Source organism: Gymnoscopelus braueri, assembly GCF_963280865.1.
Source record: "Gymnoscopelus braueri genome assembly, chromosome: 4".
In the NCBI taxonomy this organism is placed as follows: Eukaryota; Metazoa; Chordata; class Actinopteri; order Myctophiformes; family Myctophidae; genus Gymnoscopelus; species Gymnoscopelus braueri.
Genome location: NC_137605.1, coordinates 58,324,566 through 58,344,078, shown reverse-complemented (window position 1 = coordinate 58,344,078; position 19,513 = coordinate 58,324,566). Strand labels below are relative to the sequence as shown.

General features: G+C 40.9%; 1 protein-coding gene across 1 annotated transcript; it reads left to right on the top strand.

Moving 5' to 3' along the window:
* The first annotated feature begins 1,276 nt into the window (after positions 1-1,276).
* Positions 1,277-19,261, top strand: LOC308084813 (kelch-like protein 23). Its single transcript, XM_080427723.1, has 12 exons — positions 1,277-1,398; positions 3,456-3,625; positions 4,355-4,489; positions 4,940-5,131; positions 5,858-6,001; positions 6,298-6,472; positions 7,800-7,961; positions 10,243-10,371; positions 10,517-10,696; positions 11,526-11,681; positions 18,035-18,197; positions 18,787-19,261. The coding sequence occupies exons 2-12, from the start codon at positions 3,458-3,460 to the stop codon at positions 18,956-18,958; spliced, it is 1,776 nt and encodes a 591-aa protein (XP_080283849.1). The 5' UTR covers positions 1,277-1,398; positions 3,456-3,457; the 3' UTR covers positions 18,959-19,261.
* The last annotated feature ends 252 nt before the right edge of the window (positions 19,262-19,513 follow it).

Below are 19,513 nucleotides of genomic sequence, written 5' to 3'. Positions count from 1 at the left end.
GTCTGATTTGTACAAAGCAAAACAGAAAAAAGTGAGTGACATTGTCTTACCCACTTTAGCCACAAATATACTTCTTCCAACGACAAATAGTGAAAATAACAATATAGCAGTAGTTTTGCATTTTTAAATAAATTAAAAATGTACAATTTTGAAACAATTGTATACATGTGCCCCAAATAGGGACACCCGGATGAATATTAACTGACATAAAATTGTGTTCATAATAAATATCAAAGATATCAGACAGTCTATATTTCCCAATAGTAAATGCATGATTCAGTCTGTCCAGAAGCAGGTTAAAACATAGGACATAACAGGCTGGACATAAACATAAATGACCAGAGGGGGCTATCAAAATCAGAGGCATGCCGCTGATTTTGTACGTATGTAAAACAGCACATGTAATTGTGCTCTTTACATTTTTTGCCTAATAAAATATTCAATCAATCAATCAAACAAAACAAAAAGTAAAAAGTATTGGTATCAAAATATACTTAAAGTACCAAAAGTAAAAGTACTAAAATGTTGAGCTTGTAGATCGGCTATTTTCAAATAGCCTTGGTATGAAATAGGGCTAAAGTGGTTATAATGTATGTTTTATAGGGTGCGTTCGGAAATTACGCACCGGAGCACACTCGCCTATTAGTTTGTATTGGCCAGTGCGCTCAGTGCTGTATTTTCGAACGCGCCCATTATGTAATCATCTATATTTACAAAGTAACTAGTAACTAAAGTGTTTATAAATTGTTTTTACAATATTTGCCTCTGAGAGTAGTGCAGTAGAAGTACTGAAAATTGGAAATAATCCAGTAAAGTAAAAGTACCTCAAAATTGTACTTAAGCACAGTGCTTGAGTTTTTTTTAGTGCTTGTACTTAAGTTACTCAGTTACCACTGGTAGGTTCAGGATCTGTGTTGTTCTGTTCTGTTGGTGTTTTCACTGCAGCGACACCGCTACGCCATCTAGCGGTCAAAAGTGGCAACCTTCCACACGGCGGAGAAACGTTTTTTTCCAAACTATTTGCTTTAATGTCAATATTAGATTTTGTATTTATATGTGTAGTTTATATGATTTTCTCCATGAATATGTATTAGTTCCCATGAATATGTTTTAGTTCCCATGAATATGTAGTTTTATCCCACTGTGTGTGCGCAGGAAGTGTTTTATGTTTATTTACACGGAACTCCCTCTACAGCATGTTGTTGTCAGAGGGACACGTTAGTGGTGACACACAACATTTTGAAGACGTGTAGCGCGAGCAGAAAGTGAGTTGTGTTCAAAGTGTAAATGTCTACATAATATACATTCACCGGTAGTTGTTAAAGAAGACTTTTGGTGTACAGTACTGGACTCATTCATTTATATGTGTATGAAGCCACAGAGGCAGGTATGTCTGCGGTGAATTTGCAGTTGCTTTTGTTTGAAGTTGACGTTTGTTGTACAATACAATGTTACAGTTATTTTTCTACCGTTATGTGCGTGACGTGAACACTTATTTATTGTGTATTTAATTATGCATAATTTAGAATTTTACTGAGCCAAAGCAAATCTGTGGTTTGAGGAGCTACACTAGCTATCGTTTGTTAAACTGTACCACCAGTCACCACCTGGTGTCACTGTCACCAAACTACCAAACAGAAAATCCTACACGCTAGGATTGGGTAATTTTTTTTGTTCTTAAAAAGGTTAAAGTACTATATTCTGATAGTAATCATTACAGAGTGTTTGTTCGGTCACAGGGGTCTCTCCAGCTCTTTAGTAAACAGAATGTAGTACATTTTCAGGTAGGTGACAACATTTAAGCCAATCAGGAGAGAGCACTGAAAATGTTCCGTTTAATAAAGTGCTGGAGAGACATGGGAGACAGCTTTTACTGAACAAATACTCTATAGCAATGAGTACTATCAGAATGTAGCTATTTAACACTTGTTTTAACAAAGTAAATCGCTTACCCTACCTTTAACTAAAATATCATAATAAATATAAAATATTAACTCCAGTAATACAATCTAAACGGTCCTGAAAGAATGTTGTCCTTTGGCTCAGAGTGACGTAGCCCTAGAATGTCTGTGATCTTACATACATTTCATGTATTCCAAATACACAGCCAGTAGCAGACTGCTATACATGAAATGTATGTACAGTAAGATCACAGACATTCTGAGGGCTAGCTCAGACAGTGACTGCACATGGCATGGCAGAAAGCACTGTTCATGCCAAGATGCTGTCAAATGATGATGTACAAAAAGAGTTCACTGCCAAACACAGTGTTCCTACTTGTATTTCCTCTTAAATATGAAAAGGTGACAGAGTGCAAAATTCCTGGAAATGTTCCAGAAATTGGCAGACTCTTTGCAACCCAAGTTACAGATGAAAATGGTTTTTAATTTGTCACGTTATAAATCTTAATTTTAATCTAGACGGTTACAGTTTGATAAGACAAATATTAAGACAGCTTCAGCACCATAGTTAATACATTTTAAACCATTGGATATAAAACCACGGACCCCCACCTGAAAATATGTGTTTTGCCAGGGACCCCCATATGAGATTTGTGTTAAAATAAAATGTTCCAAAAATATTTTCATTTTTGATTAAAACAAAAGAAAATAGATCTAGAAGGCTCACAGGAAGTCATATTGCGACGTGTTGTGAGCTTGTAGATCTGCTATTTTCAAATAGTCATGTATAGGGTTGAACTTATTTTGATTCTATATTAACTAATTTTGCTGGGGACCCCCTGGAACTTCCGCAAGGACCCAACTTTGAGAACCAATGATTTCGAAAAACACATTGAGATGCAGAGGATGCAGAATATTCTGTTAAATGTGGCATCACCTTTTTGTTTTGTTTTTCCCATACAAGTAAAAAAATATATAATAATAATGATGATGATGATGATAATAAAGAGAAATAAACAAAATTGGTCTCAGTCATAGTAGGTCAGTTCATCACATACTGTTATTCTGGCAGGTGGCAGAGATGTCTGCGCCGGGCAGGTGTCAAGTCAGCACATTCAGTGTACAGTGTTGTAAAGTAACTAAGTACATTTACATTTACTATACCTTTGCAGGTATAAATGATAAAACATACATTAACCACTTTAGCCCTATTTTATACCTCCTAGGCTATTTTCAAACATTTTATGACTTTTACTTTTGGTACATTTTGATACCAATACTTTTACTCATTTACTTTTACATTTTGAATTCAGGACTTTTACTCGTTTACATTGCAGTATTGATACTTCTACTTAAGTAAAACATTTGAGTACGTTTTCCCACCACTGTTCAGTGCACGGAGCAAGAGCAAGCCAACAGGTTTGCATGTTTGACTTTCCAATAATGTCTCATGGGTGTGTCCTTTCTCTCCATGTTAGTTAAATGTAACGTGCAAACAATGACTAACCATTGTATTCCATCTCATCCTACTGTCATACAGGCCAGAAAAAGGAGTCATGGAGAACTTAGTGTTTGTGGAGGAGAGTAGGCATCCCAACACAGTCCTCGAAGGCCTAAACCGTCTCAGGCTCAATAATGAGTTGTGTGATGTGGTTCTGTGCTGTGGGGGACAGGACTTCCCCTGTCATAGAGTCGTACTGGCCTCCTTTAGCTCGTACTTCCAGGTAAACACAGATTCCACATGAGCATTTATTGACCCGGTGCTGTTAAGAGACCGGGAACGCATCATGTGTCATTTTAAGACTTCTTTTGGCTATTCAAAAATAGCAGATCTACAAGCTCGTAGCGTGGCACTCGGTGCCGCGCTACGAGCTTGTAGATCTGCTATTTGAAAAAAAGTCATGAAAATGTGTGCAAATCTTTGAATATATATACATACACTTTTAACTAAAATCTTTACTTCGAGGGGGGACAAAATATTTTGAGATGGGGGTCCGCGGCCAAATACATATTATTTTGTGGGTCCTTGACATGAAAAAGTGTGAGAACCACTGATTATAGCAACATGAACATATGTTCTTTTCTTCTTTATTTTTTTACTGTTAGGATTTAGTAGATATGTAGAGTCCCCCCAGAAGCAAATATTTGAGTTAAAAAAAAAATATATATAATTCAAAGATTTGCACACATGTTCACGCTTTGAAAAAAAAAATGAAAAAAGGGAGATATACAAGCCGCGCTGTGAGCTTGTAGATCTGCTATTTTTGAATAGCCAAAGAAATATAAAGTGACACAGACGCGTTCCCGGTCTTAATGGAATGACATTGAATTCGGCCCGGGCTTTCATGTGAACTGAAGACCATGCTATATCCAATTAATTAGTCATTGACACAATGTAAATGTAGAGGCCTAAACCATTAGAAGCCAACCACCCACCTTTTCAATCTCCACAGGCCATGTTTACAACTGGCATGTTGGAGTCCAGACAGGACAGGGTTGACCTCCATGGAGTAGAGCCTCACATTGTTGACTTGTTGCTGACCTATGCCTACACTTCAAAGATGTCCATCCCCAAAGCACATTTGCAGGTAAAGTATTATCACCTTGAGACACACACACACACACACACGCACGCACGCACGTGTGCGTGCACACACACACACACACACACACACACACACACACACACACACACACACACACACACACACACACACACACACACACACACACGTGTGCACACGAAAAATACACAGCAGTCTTCAGAACAGCATCAGGGTGTGCATGAATGAGGTCTCCCAGAGAAGCTATATTAGAACACAAAGAGGTATCTTGTTTAGTTTAGTTTATTGCACAAAAAAATTACATATGATAAAAAAACTAAATGGGAATAAAAACAAAAACTTTTATATGGAAATCTAAATCAAAATAGGATGTGCCGGAGAGGCCCAAAAAAATCCATATGGGCTTAAATAAGTATTGTTATGAAGGTGCTGAGTAATTTTGAACTTAACTTTTTATTTAATTTTTTCATCTAGGACCTGGTAGCAGCAGCACATATGCTGTATATCAAGGCTGTTCAAGAGGTCTGCTGTCGTTACATGGATCGTCACATCAATAAAAACAACTGTTTAGGGATTCACAGCTTTGCGGAGGCCCTTTCTTTTGAGACGTTGGAGCAGCACAGCCTGGATTACATCATCAAACACTTCAGAGATGTCTACCAGCAGGTCAGAGAAGTTGTTTGTCTGTCATTGGCTTTTCCTCCTATAAATCTGTGCAGCCTCGCAATATGATACAGATAATAAGATATTAAAGGTGTTATTACTATTACTCAACCTTTCACCTCCACAACTGATCCGAACTGGTGTAGAAACATTCCTTCAGTGATTGGATGGATATTAATCAGCTACTGTCCAGGGGTGTGCCGATACACTAATTTCACGTACGATACGACACAATATTGGGCTCACGATATCGATACGATTTTAATCATCATCAACATTGGCCATCATCTTCAGTTTAAAAGTGCTTTATTTTTAAAACGCATAAAAACGCGTTTTACACACAAAATAAAAACAATTATACAAGCTTAAGGAACAAGTAAAGCAAGTTTTCACTATAAACCCCTTTGTTTCAGAGGACATATAGACACTAATAACAAATATAATATAAATATTGCATGAATATAAATTCCACAAAAAAATCAGTCATATTCATAGTAATTTTTTTTTTATTGCGATACAGTATGACGTCACAACGATACATATCGTCACGTTTTAATATCGCAATATATCGCGGGACAATATATCGGCACGCCCCTACTACTGTCACTTGTCCTCTTCACCAAACCATCTGTCACCAGTGAACACTTGAGAGGACAAAAGGTTACTTCAGTAAATATAGGAACATGTTCTTAAATAAACTAATCTGGTGTGTTTTCTTTCTGCCCATAGGAAGAGTTTCCCTCTCTCTCGGTGGATAAAGTGACAAAGATTCTTTCCAATGAAGATCTCAATGTTCCGAAGGAGGAGATGGTGTTTGAGGCTGCCATGTTGTGGTTAAATAAGTGTCCTACACGCAGACAGCACTTTGAAAAGGTCAGTCACTTCTCACTCAGTCTTTCACTTGATTATTCTACAAAGACCATGGAGAAGGCAAATCATGTTGTTAAGGCTTTACATGTTTACAATGTTTACATGGGTTGTATTATGATGTTGATGTGCATGTGCAAAGTTGATCATCCCAACATGCACATGCGTACCTATGTACGTACCTACAATACGTAAGGACTCTGTCTCGAGGTAGATGTAGAGATTTGAAAGCAATGTTAAATGTTGTTCACCCAATATCCAGTTGGACTAGTAAATAATTAGTGTTCTTTTTGTTCTTGAAGGTCCTAGAGCTGATCCATCTTCCTCTCATCAGTCCCTCCTACCTCCATGATGTGATTGAGGCTCTGGATGTGGTGAAAGAATCCCAGTGCTGCCAGAGGATCATCTCTGAGGCCAAGGCCAAGGACCAGCATCTCCTGCCCTACTGTAAAACAGTACACCCACGTAGGACCTCAGGTACACCGCCTCACACATATGTTGCAACTGATGGTGGAAAAGATACATAAGGGGTTTCTAGATGGCATTGTATGCATGTATACACATCCTATATATTAAAATTGCCTGGAGCAGTGGTTCTCAACCAGTGGTCTGGGGACCACCAGTGGTCCTTGGGGGGGTACCAGGGGGTCCCCAGCAAAATGTGTTAACACATTGGGTGCCAGAGGTTTATTCAAATATTATACGTTCAGTGCCGGCTATTCTTCCATCCACTTACGTTGATACGTTTCGTGCTGTAGAAGCCTCGACGCGGAAGTGCATGTAAACAAAGCGTGCGAGACAGCGGAGGGTCCCGACTAACGCCTGGAACAATAATATTTCTAACGCGATCCTCCATTGCAGAGTGATCGCCGATCGAAAACGGCTCGCTTCCACCACGTTAAAAAGAAATGGAGATATTAAGCTTTTAGTCAAGGAGATAACATTGGAAAGGTCGACCGGAAGGATTTTTGACATGGATCCACATCCGGCCTCTCCTTCTCAGAAACTCCTTGGATGATCCCAAAGTTTCGTTAGAGCGCCCCACGTGGGCCCAGCGTATAAAAATAAAATTGGGTCAAAAACGGTCCGGACCGTTTTGGGCACTCCTCGTTTGGATTCTCAAAAACAGTCCGGACCGTTTTTGGCACCCGATGTGTTAATATAGCTGTATTCTATACTTTGGCTTTTCAAAAATAGCAGATATACAAGCTCATAGTGTGGCACCGAGTGCCGCACTAGGCGCACCGTTGCTCCGATCCGCACCAAACACTGGTCAGGGGTCTGCCATCAGAATAGCCACACCAGGGACCACAGGCGCACCATTGCTCCGCCCCCTCTGTGTTCCTATTGGCTGGGAGCAATAACTCCAGTTCCCAGCATGCTAAAGGCCCCAAACGTGGTAGGTGCCTATGACGGCCAATAGGGACAGGCTGTAATTGCTTAAGCCCCGCCCCCTCTGTGTTCCTATTGGCTGGGCTTTAAACAGCCATAACTCCAGTTCCCAGCATGCTAAAGGCCCCAAACCTGATGGGTGCTCTTAGACGAGCAGAGACAGATTACATTTTCCGCCAATTTGCATTTTCTTCAAAACACACTTTTTGCTTCTACTCCTACAGATTTCGTCCAAAATTCACACAAACCGGTACACATTACCTCTGGGGTCATGTGATCAAGATGTGTTTGCGAGCCCTGGGTAGGCAACCCGGCCTGGCAGAGTTCTGAGGAGCACACTTTTTTTTGTTTATGTTCTAACTCTCTGTATTAAAATGTGCTGTGTTTATGTTCTATCTCCCTGTATTAAAAGAGGTGATCGTGATGGTGGAGGGTCGGAGTGACTACGAGCTGCTTTGCAACGTTGAGTGTTTTAATCCCCTGACCAAAGAATGGAAGATGCTCCTGTCCAGTCCATGGAAGAGTCTGGCATCTCTGCCCATCACTGTTCGCAGGCATGGTCTGGCTGTGTTAGGTGAGGAGTACCATCAGGGTCAACTGGAGTAGAGACCAATCAACTTAAGATCTGTAATGGATCCTACTCTATTTGTAGGGGTGGCAGTCGCTCAGGAGGTGGAGCGGCTGTCGAGTGCCCCTGAGCAAGACACTGAGCCCCTAACAGCTCCCGATGAGCAGTTTGGTGCCTTGCATGGTTACCTCCAACATCTAGTCTTGTGTAGCCAGACGATCAGAGCCGATCATCTGGCTATGCAAGACTTCCGCCATCGGTGTGTGAATACAGTATGTGCGTGAATTGTTGAATGCATGTTGCAATGGAAAGGCATTTTCCTGAAGGGTATTATTGCAATGGTTTATTTATCAAGTAATTAAACTATAACATCTTTTTAATAGTGTGGTTATGCTACATTTCTCAGTACACTGATTCAATACCGTCTGGATGCAAACATACTGCCATTCTTAGCTCTGTTTTACAGGCTTCGGAAGCTGGTTTTACTTCAAGCTGCTTTTTCTGCCTTTATTGATAGCATAGTGGGCTGACAGGAAATGGGGAGAGAGATGGGGGGGTGACACACAGCAAAGGTCGTCGGGTTCGGGAGTCGAACCCGCGACACACTGTCCAGCTGGATTACCGGCATATGCGGTATGCGCCTGGACTGCTAGGCAAGCGGGCACCCCCCCCCCCAAAAAAAATCCGAGTTTTCGCCGGGTCAAACAAGGGAATCACGTGACGTAATCCCCTTCCGCTATTCGGTCATACAGAAGAATGAAGAATGAACCATCACAATATTATAGGAGTACAGGCAAAAATGGAAATGTTTTCAGTGGTATGTGTGGTGACAGCACATTGGGTATCAGTGAAGACCTTTCAAGTTGTTAATGCAGGGTTCCCACGGTCATGACATTTTGGAAATATTTTGAAATTAGAAAAACCGTTTTCCGGACCTGGAAAAGGTTTGGAAATAATTAAATGTTATTTGATTAACATTATTGTTTTTGTCTAACATTATTAGGGATGTTAATGACTTTCCGTTTCTTTTTCTCTTGTGCTGCGCAGTTGAGAGGAGAGCGCAAATTGCACTTTCAAATGGCACAATAACTGCTGCAGCCTTCATGTTTAGAATTCACATCAAAGCCCTAATGAAAATAAAAATGGGACTTTATTTTGTAAACATCTGTTTATTAACACAAAACACTCATCCCATAGCTCGTGGGGCCATCCCACAGCTGGGCAGCCGTAACCATGGCGACATTCTTTTACATAAAAACGCAAATAAACAGCTCTCCTTCCCGATGCCAAATAATTATAGTAGCAACACAAAACGTTCAATAATATGTAGCTATATGGCCTGGATATGATTATTTATAACATCTTACGAAGCGTTCCAGTTACCTCAGTGAATACAAGACAGCTCGCCCCAAAACATGGTCGTCCCGGATCAAATCTGGTGACCCGCCGGTCATCACAATGGCAAGGTTTCACTGTGAAATCTGCCATTCTGCTTTGCTTGGGTGAAGGCTTTGGGTGTCTCAATGTGATTTGGCATCACTGATGTTGACGAGTGATATGTATACTTTGTGCCGCACAATTTGCATTGCACTGTTTTATCGTCAATCCCAACATCGTCCCACACCGCAGTCACATGTGAAGCTGCCATTTCCAAGCGGGCTTTCAAGCATGTACAAGCAGGACGTAAACAAAACTAGTCAGCGCGCACGAGAGACATGCACTAGCGTAGCACACACACACACACACACACACACACACACACACACACACACACACACACACACACACACACACACACACACACACACACACACACACACACAATTCGCTCTCCCATTTTGAATAGTCATTATTGCACCATATGATTGCTTTAGGCCTGGGAAAAGCGTAAAATACTTATGGAAACGTTTAGAAAATTAATTGTTAAAAATGTGTGACTGGGAACCCTGTTAATGCCTGAGATTACAACATGTGGGCCGTGAGGGTATTGCGTTATCACTGTGAAACCAAAAATAGGAACTTAAGTATATACTACATTGATTCCGTTGCTCCAAACCGAAACACGATTGACGTGCTCAATCGTTAAATTAAACATGCTCTGAGAACATTCTGAACGCTTTCAAGGTTTTCAAGTGGGCCCTGATCCAGAGAAGGTTGTGAACCACAGGTCTATGCATATTATCTTTAATGGCATTGTATCTTGAGCTCTGAAAATCTGTTTTTCTTTAACAATCTGTACCTCAATCAAGGCATACGTTGTTTTAATTCTGCTCTTCTCCCACCATAGGCACTACTTTGTATTTGGCTGGAGGAGAACTTCCTAATTCATATAGTAGTGAGCTGTGGCGTTATGACCCTTCAAATGATGACTCATGGATGAAGATGGCACCCATGAATAGGGAACGCTGTGACTTCGGTAAGACTACCAAACGATAGCACTCAATTTAACTTTGTTTTGGAATAACCACTATTGGTTGTTACGTTGATTACACAAGTAGATACTGCATATGACCAAGGTCATCAGTTCTAATGATCAGGTTTGAACCCCACATGGTCCATAGGCCTGGTGATGCTGGACGGCTATCTGTGGGCAGTGGGTGGCCACGACGACCCGGGGTGCATTGTGGAGCGCTACGACCCCAACACCAACACCTGGCAGCTCATGGAGTCTGTTGACAATGACATGCCAGGCCCTTCCAACAGCTGTGTGGTCGCATTAGATGGCCTGATCTATTATATTGGTATGGAACAGATTTATGCAACCGCAGGTTCAACCACTTGTTTATTGACATAGATCTACGTCATTTCAAATCCAACCGTTGACTGCCATTGATGTAGATCTACATAATTTTTTTTTTAAATCCATTGACTCTGAGAGAAAGAATGGACGGATGTGACGTCATCCCAAAAAACATCACTTCCGTCCACTCCTATGTTATGAGTTGTAGAAAAACACATCTAGGTGGCTTTCTTCTTTTTTTTGGGTGAAAACGAGCCATATTCAAAGGCCGATAGCAACAAAATGGCCGAAACGTTTTGTTCCGGTGGATAGACGAGACCCTCCCCCACCCCCCAGACACCCTTTGTTTACATCCGTGTGCACATCGTGGCTTCCACGGCTCTCCAAATATCGTCAATATATGGTAAAAAACGCCGGTAGCAGCGGATGAATTAATTAATTAATACCTGGCAGTGAATGTGTTAACACATTGAGTGCCAGAGGTTTTTTAAAACAGGGTACAGCCAGTGCCAGCGTTATTAACGATTTTTTTTACCTTTTCAAGTAGTCACAAAAAAAATTCCGTGATCACCGTCCTCATGGTGATCCCCTCATTACATACACAGGAGTCTCGTAGAATCTGATTTTTGTTCTTTTTATCCGATTGCGGTAATCCGTTCCATAATTGTAGCCAAAAAACAGGTGGATTTTAAAAGACTGATATATTCTTCTGTGGCGGTGAATGTGTAATGGTTAAGTGAAAATGTCCAAAGCCTTGGTTGTTATTATATATTCATCCTTCTCCTGTTGACAATGAATAATGATTTGCCACGTGTCCTCCTGGTTCCTAGATGCTATTGCTGAGGAGGAGACGGATGGTTTCCCTGACAAAGACATGGTCTACAAATACAACCCGAAAACATCTGTATGGACAGAACTGGCTCCTATGCAGGTTCCACGTTCTGCTTTAGCTGCCTGTGTTCTCAATGGAAAGATCTACGTTATAGGTATCATACCATAACCACGTAAAACCGCTATACTTAGTAAAGTAATACTTACTCGACCAACTCGGCTCTGTACTTGGTCCGCTCTTCTTTTTCCTCTACTCCAAATCTCTTTGCCGAAAATGGCTGATCTGTGAGCTCGTAGATGGGGCGGCCATAGCTGAATGATTAGAGAGCCCGCCTGGGAAGATGACAGTCCCAGGTTCGATTCCAGGCCTCAGAAATGTGTCAAACTGATGGGTGGGGACCAAATTATTATTAGTGTGGTTACCTGAATAGGGTGACCAGACTATACAGTAATAGATAATCTTTATTAGTGTGGGGCAACCAGACTATAGTAATAGATAATCTTTATTCTTTCTAGATAAACTTTATTTCATCGCGCTATTTCTCCCACACTCGTGTCATATGTCAAAATCACCGGCTTCATCGGGAATCCAGGGCTTGTACTTTTCTAAGAGATAGGTTGTATAGTTTAATTGGTATTGATTTATTAGTGCATTAAATGTCCCCATCCACTTTAATGGGAAAATGAGAAAACTCAAATTCAAGTATTTTTTTCTCAGAAACCGTAAAGGCTAGAGTTACAAGACTTGGAGGGGAGGTTCAAAATTCAGTGCAAAATTACCAGTCGGCCACATGGTGGCGCTATAACAGCCCACTTTACCTTTTGGCCTATAACACTTGAACCGTAGGTCGTAGAATAAAAATCTTTTTTCCCCTAGATTTCTTGGGTCATGATGCAACTCCCCATATAGGCCACGCCCATTTGCGTCTGGATAGATTTTCCGATATTGATTTATTAGTGCATTACATTTCCCCATCCACTTTAATGGGAAAATGAAAAAACTCAAATTACTCAAAGTATTTTTTTCTTAGAAACCGTAAAGGCTAGAGTTAAAAAACTTGGAGGGGAGGTTTATAGTTTATTGCCAAATTGTTAATAAAATAATTACACCAGTCGGCCACATGGTGGCGCTATAACAGCCCACTTTACCGTTTAGCCTATAACTTTTGAACCGTAGGTCGTAAAATGAAAAAAATTACCCCTGGATTCCTTGGGTCATGACGTAACTCCCCATATAGGCCACGCCCATTTGCGTTTGGATAGATTTTCCGCCATTTTGAATTTTCTTCAAAACACTTTAGCTCCTCCTCCCACATATTTTATCCAAATTTCACAAAAATCGGTACACATGATCTCTGGACCCATGCAATAAACATATCCAAACGGCATTTTGATAGTCCTTACCGTTCGTCCGTAATTGGCTTCCAAAGTTAGTGGGAGGGGCCCGTTTTACAAAGAATGCCAAAAATCAAGAACGAAACGTCTAATCAATCCCAAATTTGAATCACATGTCGAGGGTGTTTCATTCAACGAATCCCAAAAAGCATTTGCACTTTGATCCATAGGGGGTGCCACAAATGCACAAAATGTAACAGATTTTTGGGGGGATCAGTTCTCTCAAAAACAAAAGCAAGTGATCTCAGGAGTGACATGACGATGTCATTGGCCCGCTACATGTGTGGGAGGGGCCTGTTTCTTTAGTGGGAGGGGCCTATTTCCTCAAATCAAAACGGCACGTGTCACGAACGTGGGATCCGATCGGCTTCGAATCGCACATCGTGCGGCCTCCGACGGTAATCCTCCCGGCGTATACAAGGCTAGAGTTACAAGACTTTGAGGGAAGGTTTAGAGTTTATTGCCAAATTATTAAAAACAATAATTACACCAGTCGGCCACATGGTGGCGCTATAACAGCCCACTTTACCTTTTGGCCTATAATAATCTTAATTAAAATAAGATTAAAATAATAATCTTTACCCCTGAATTTCTTGGGTCATGACGCAACTCCCCATATAGGCCACGCCCATTTGCGTCTGGATAGATTTTCCGCCATTTTGCGTTTTCTTCAAAACACACTTTTAGCTCCTCCTCCCACGTATTTTGTCCAAATTTCAAGAGAATCGGTACACATGATCTCTGGACCCATGCGATAAACATATCCAAATGGCATTTTGATAGTCCTTACCGTTCGTCCGTAATTGGCTTCCAAAGTTAGTGGGAGGGGCCCGTTTTACAAAAAAGGCCAGAAATCACGAACAAAACGTCCAGTCAATCCCAAATTTGAATCATATGTTGAGGGTGGTTTACTCAACGAATCCCCAAAAGCATTTCCACTTTGATACATAGGGGGCGCCACAAATGCGCAAAACGTAACCGTTTGATGCAAAAACATGATTTTGGGGGGGATCAATCCTTTCAAAATGAAACGTGATCTCAGGAGTGAAGTGACAACGTAATCAGCCCGTTACATTTATGGGAGGGGCCTATTTATTTAGTGGGAGGGGCCTATTTCCTACATTCAAAACGGAACTCATCAAGAACGCGGGATCCGATCGGCACCGAATTTGAATCGCACGTCGCGCGGCCTCCGGCGGTAATCCTCCCGGCGTAATCCTCGCGTCCCGGCGACCGGCGTCGGCGCAACCACACTCCCCAGAATTTCCCAGAATTGCGACACGTCTAGTTATTATTATTATTATTTTTTCTTTTAGGAGGCCAAGCACGTAGTGCGTTGTATGTGCGTTTTGTATGTTATTATTATTCTGCCGCTCCAGGCTTATTTGTGCGCTTTTTACGAAACTTGGTAGAGAGTCATGGAAAACGGCCAAGAAACTAAACTCAGTCCTTCGTCAAAGGATGGCGCTATAGCTATCCATTGAAAACGCAAACTTTGAACAGGCCTAAGTCATGCCTCGTTTGGCCTATAGCCATAAAACTTGCTTACACATGCGCTTTGACTCATGAGGAACACATCTGTCACTCTGACCAGTAAGCTCAGCTCTTAGATTTTCTTCCATTTTGAGTAGTTTGCTCAACAATCCCCAATCGCAAGAGAAGTACGGATTTAAGTGTTTTTCAATCTGCGTGACACGTTCTACACACAATCTATAGACCATCCTATATTAAATTGCCTTGAGTGTCTAATCTGCACCAAACCTGACACAAACACTGTTCAGGGGTCTGCCATGACAATAGTCACACCCCCAAAAAACAAAATTGCAGTGTTACAGCAATGTGTAACATTTCAAATGGCCATAACTCGGTGACCATTGCTCTGAACAGCGCAATATAGGATTGGATTTGAAGGCCGCATAGCGGCCTGAAAGTCCCAGTGAAAAAACGTGAAAAAATTAAGCCTCCATGAGCCAATTAAAATTGTAGAAGGAATGGTTTCCAAAAAAAGATTTAAAAAACTCTGGCAATTCTGGGGTCGCAGTAGCTCAGTCGGTAGAGTTCTGACATGACCTGTCAGTCAGAAGGTCCCTTGTACCAACCCCGACTTATCCAGACTTAATTTAAATTTCCACACAGAAATCATGACTTTAGTAATGAATGCATTCCCACTTTTTAAAGACAACATGAAATTGTGTTTTCACAGTATTTATTTTCAATTTTGTGATGTATGTCCTATTGAAATAGTTGCATGGCGCATGACAGATGGCAAAACGTTGGGTGGGTAGAGAGGACGCCTGGAAAACACAAGGTCACAGGTTTGATTTCAGGCCCCGGCTAAACCGGCTGGCCAGGAATAGTGATGAAAAGCTATAGCCTAATTAGAATACTACAATTTGTTTCTGTTGTGTAGATGAAGCAGATTATATTGCATATACTACATTTGTATAATTTGTATTATTATTATTATTATTATTATTGATCTGCTATGTCCAGGGAATATTCCCCCCAGAATAGGGATGCTCAGTTGTGCATAAGTGGCATTTAGTTCCAGATTAGAGACACTACAACATTAATGAACTGCCCTACAAAGCCAAATTGTAGTATCTATGCAAATATTCAAATTGATTAAAAAAAATCCTTTCCTGGTTATGCCTTGTGTCAGTATGCTCGCCACCAGTTCCGGATGCCTGGCGGTTGACGCAGTGTCCAGCTAGCCTCTCTCTCCGCAAGAGAGAGATTCCAAATAAACTAGAAAAAGTGCTCCTCGGAGCACAGGTCTCCGCCAGGTCAGGTAGGTTATTTTGGCCTCCTGGTGGCACTATAATAGGCCAATGTGAAAAGGATGCCATTTCTTCCTAGGCCGTGCGCGGCAATCGGACACTGCATTCATGATTTGAGGCATTTTGTGCTAAAAATGTGTTTTGCTAAATTTGACCTGCTGGTGGCGCTACAACAGGCCAATGTTAAAAGGGTGGCATTTGTTCCTCAACATAGTGTGAATGTGCGTGGAAAGTTTCACCCCAATCAGACGCTGCGTTCATGATTTGCGGCATTTTGTTCAAAACAAGCCACCACTGCAAACTTTAGATGTTAATCTTAGCCAATCAGGATGGAATATGAAAAATCAAACAGATCCGTCTTGATCACATGACTATAGAGATTATGTGTACCGATTTGCGTGAAATGTGGATAAAATGGGAAGGAGTAATATTAATTTTTTTTTTTTACATAAGTCGGGCTCTTGGTGGCGCTATAAAAGGCAGCTGTGAAAAATGCAGGGCAAAGGTTTTTCCTTGGCCTCTAGGTAGTGCGCATACAAAGTTTTATACAGATCGGTGCAGTTATAGGTAAAAACACTAATCGGCCTGTTATAGCGCCACCATGAGGCTGATTTGAAAATGTTTAAGTGGCATTTCTTCCTCGGCATAGTGTGAATGTGCGTGCAGAATTTCAGGGAAATTGCATGCTGTGTTCATGATTTGAGGCATTTTGTTCAAAACGGAGCACTCTTGCAAACTTTGGAAGCCATTTTTAACCAATCAGGATGAAATCTGAAAAATCTGAAATAACAATTTTGTTTAATGACTATAGAGATACTGTGTACCGATTTGCGTGATGTTTGGACAAAATCTGTAGGAGTACTGTCAAGAAATGTGTTTTAGAAAAAGCGGCCTCCTGGTGGCGCTATAACAGGCCCATGTGAAAAATGTGGGGCAAAGGTTCTGAATTGGCATCCAGGGAGTGTGTGTGTGCACAGTTTCGCTGCGATCAAGCCAACGGTGTGGGAGATTAGCTGTTCACAGACGGACACACACGGACACGGACACACACACACACACACACACACACACACGGACGGACGGACAGGGTGCAAAACATACTCTCTCGCCATGCCTTTCGGCCTGGCGGAGACAATAAAATAAAATGTACTGAACTTTGGCTTTGTAGGAAAGTGTAGTTTAGGCACATTCAGTCACCCAAGAGGCAGCACAATGGTTAAGAGTTAAATATATATTTTAATAATTTAATATATAGCAACATTAGGCTATTTCAAAATGCTTATTTATTTATTCCCTCAGTGCCATTGAACCACCACCACAGAAATAAACAAACAAACAATTTGTCAATTCAAATGAGCTATTGGCATGAGAAAAAATACGTTTAGAGAGAGAGAGCGGCCCATTTTCCCGTCTCGTTTTATCAATTAGACGTTGAAATTAAACTAATGTTTAGCTCAGCATCATGCTATCTAACTTTATTTGCTTAATATTTTGCTTAATACAAATGTCACATCTTGTACTGTAAGCAACAGACAGGATCTTTCTCTGTTTTTCTAGGAAAAACAGTGCCTAAAAACCCCAAAACAAACAATTTTGCAATTCAAATGAGCTATTGGCATGAGAAAACATACGTTTACATTTTCCAAAGCAAGTGTCAAAACATAATACAAAAGTGTAAAGTATGTACAGTTTGGAGAGGATAGAGTAACTAGTAACTAAAATATTCTTGCTGTCTGCTGTGGGTGGGATAAGGCAGTAGACCGCTGCTGCCCCTAGTGGCACAGAGTGGAAATCACACAAGTTCTGCGTGACACGCGTGAGATGTAGGGGTGTGCCGATATCGTACCGCGATATATCGCGAAACGTTTTCGTGACGATATGTATCGTTTGGGGGGGGGGGGAAATCGTTTTGATATATATATATATTTTTTACAATAACAATAATCAGGCATGCAAACAGCCCCGAGGTGAAAAGGGTGACAACATGTTGTTTTTTTTCGGGTCAGGTGTCACACTATTGCCCTATTTGGATTCAAAACGGCTATTGTAGCTGAAAAGCTACAAGTTTGCATGTCTGAATAATGCAAAAACAGAATTATTTGTTTGCATTTGCTTTTTTTCTCCCCCATATATTTTCATAATAAAGAAGTGCGTATCGTATCGAAATCGTATCGAAGTTGTGAGCCCAATATCGTATCGTATCGTTTCGTGAAATTAGGCACACCCCTAGTGAGATGCTAAAAGAAAAACGACAATCTCATTAGGCACCAACTGTAATAGAGCCCATAAGTCACAATCTGGTTAATTAAGAGACTAACCTCTTTATCTAACAGGTGGTGATCATTCATCAGTGACCACGAACAAGGTGGAGTGCTATGACCCAAGAACAAACCAGTGGACCATGCGTGCATCGATGAAAACGCCACGCCGCGATCCTGGTGTGGCTGTGAGGGCTGGAAAGATTTATGTACTAGGAGGGTTGGATGGCAGGGGCAGGTAAGATGCTTCTGCTTCATGGAAAAAGTGGCTGTTTGTTAACACCAGACATTTGTCCAGTGGTGGAAGAAGTACTCAGATATTTTACTTAAGTGAAAGTAGCAATACCACAATATGAAAATACTCTGTTACAAGTAAAAGGCCTGTGTTCAAAATGTTACTTGAGTAAAAGTTCCAAAGTATTGGCAGCAAAATATACTTATGTAAGTAAAAGTACTAAAATGTTTGAAAATAGCAGATCTACAAGCTCACAACACGTTGACGCGTTGTGAGCTTGTAGATCGGCCTATGTATAAAATAGGGCTGAAGTGGTTAATGCATTTTTTAAATTTTATAAAAGAATAATTTATATCTGCAAAGTAACTAGTAACAAAAGTTTGCAAATAAATGTTGTGGAGTAAAAGTACAATATTTGGAACCAAGATGTAGTGGAGTAGAAGTAAAAGTATTGGAAATTGGAAATACTCAAGTAAAGTACAAATACCTCAAAATTGTACTTAAGTACAGTACTTGAGTAAATGTACTTACAGTGTAGTTACTTTCCACCACTGCATTTTTCTCATGGCTATTGGTTCTGTCTTCAATGTAGGGATCTCTGTACCATCGAGCGGTACTGTGACCAGATGGACACGTGGGAAAGTGTGGGGAAGATCCCGGACGGTCGCAGCTGTTTCAGCTGCGTCTCTCTCTGGCTGAGTAAAGATGTATACAATGTACCTACCTACGTCCGTCCAGATCAGTTTAACAAATTCGGCATTTAGCAGATGCTGTTATGTGTAAAAGAGGCCATATATATACAGTATGTACATAATGTGTATGCTTTCTGGGTAGCTCCTGTTGTTTTCAGGGGAGGTGAGCACTGTAGTAATTCAAACCCTGGATTTATTGCACAATACCTTTACATGCTTAATGTGAGGCTCTCTGTCTCTGTAGGTTATTCACTGTATAAATAATAGATGCCTTCCTGCTTTTTGTTGTCTAGCTGTGAACTTATATACATTTTTTGAGACATTGAGGGACATGTTACGTGTGTGAAAATGTTTGATAAATGTGTATTACGGTAATTATCTTCCGGGAGTGTGTTGTCTTTATCTATAATTATATACACACAGGAGATACAAGCCAGGTTGAATTTCAACTTTATTGTCACATAATCTCACAATTCTATCCAGAATAGAGCCATAAGATGTTTCCTTGGGGTACATGCATTTGCCCCTTCTCTTGCAATCCAGGGAGATATGGGTTGGGAACCGATGGAGAATAGGCAAAAGGGAGAAGTGATACGGTTGTGGAACCGTCTCCTTAATTTGCCAGAG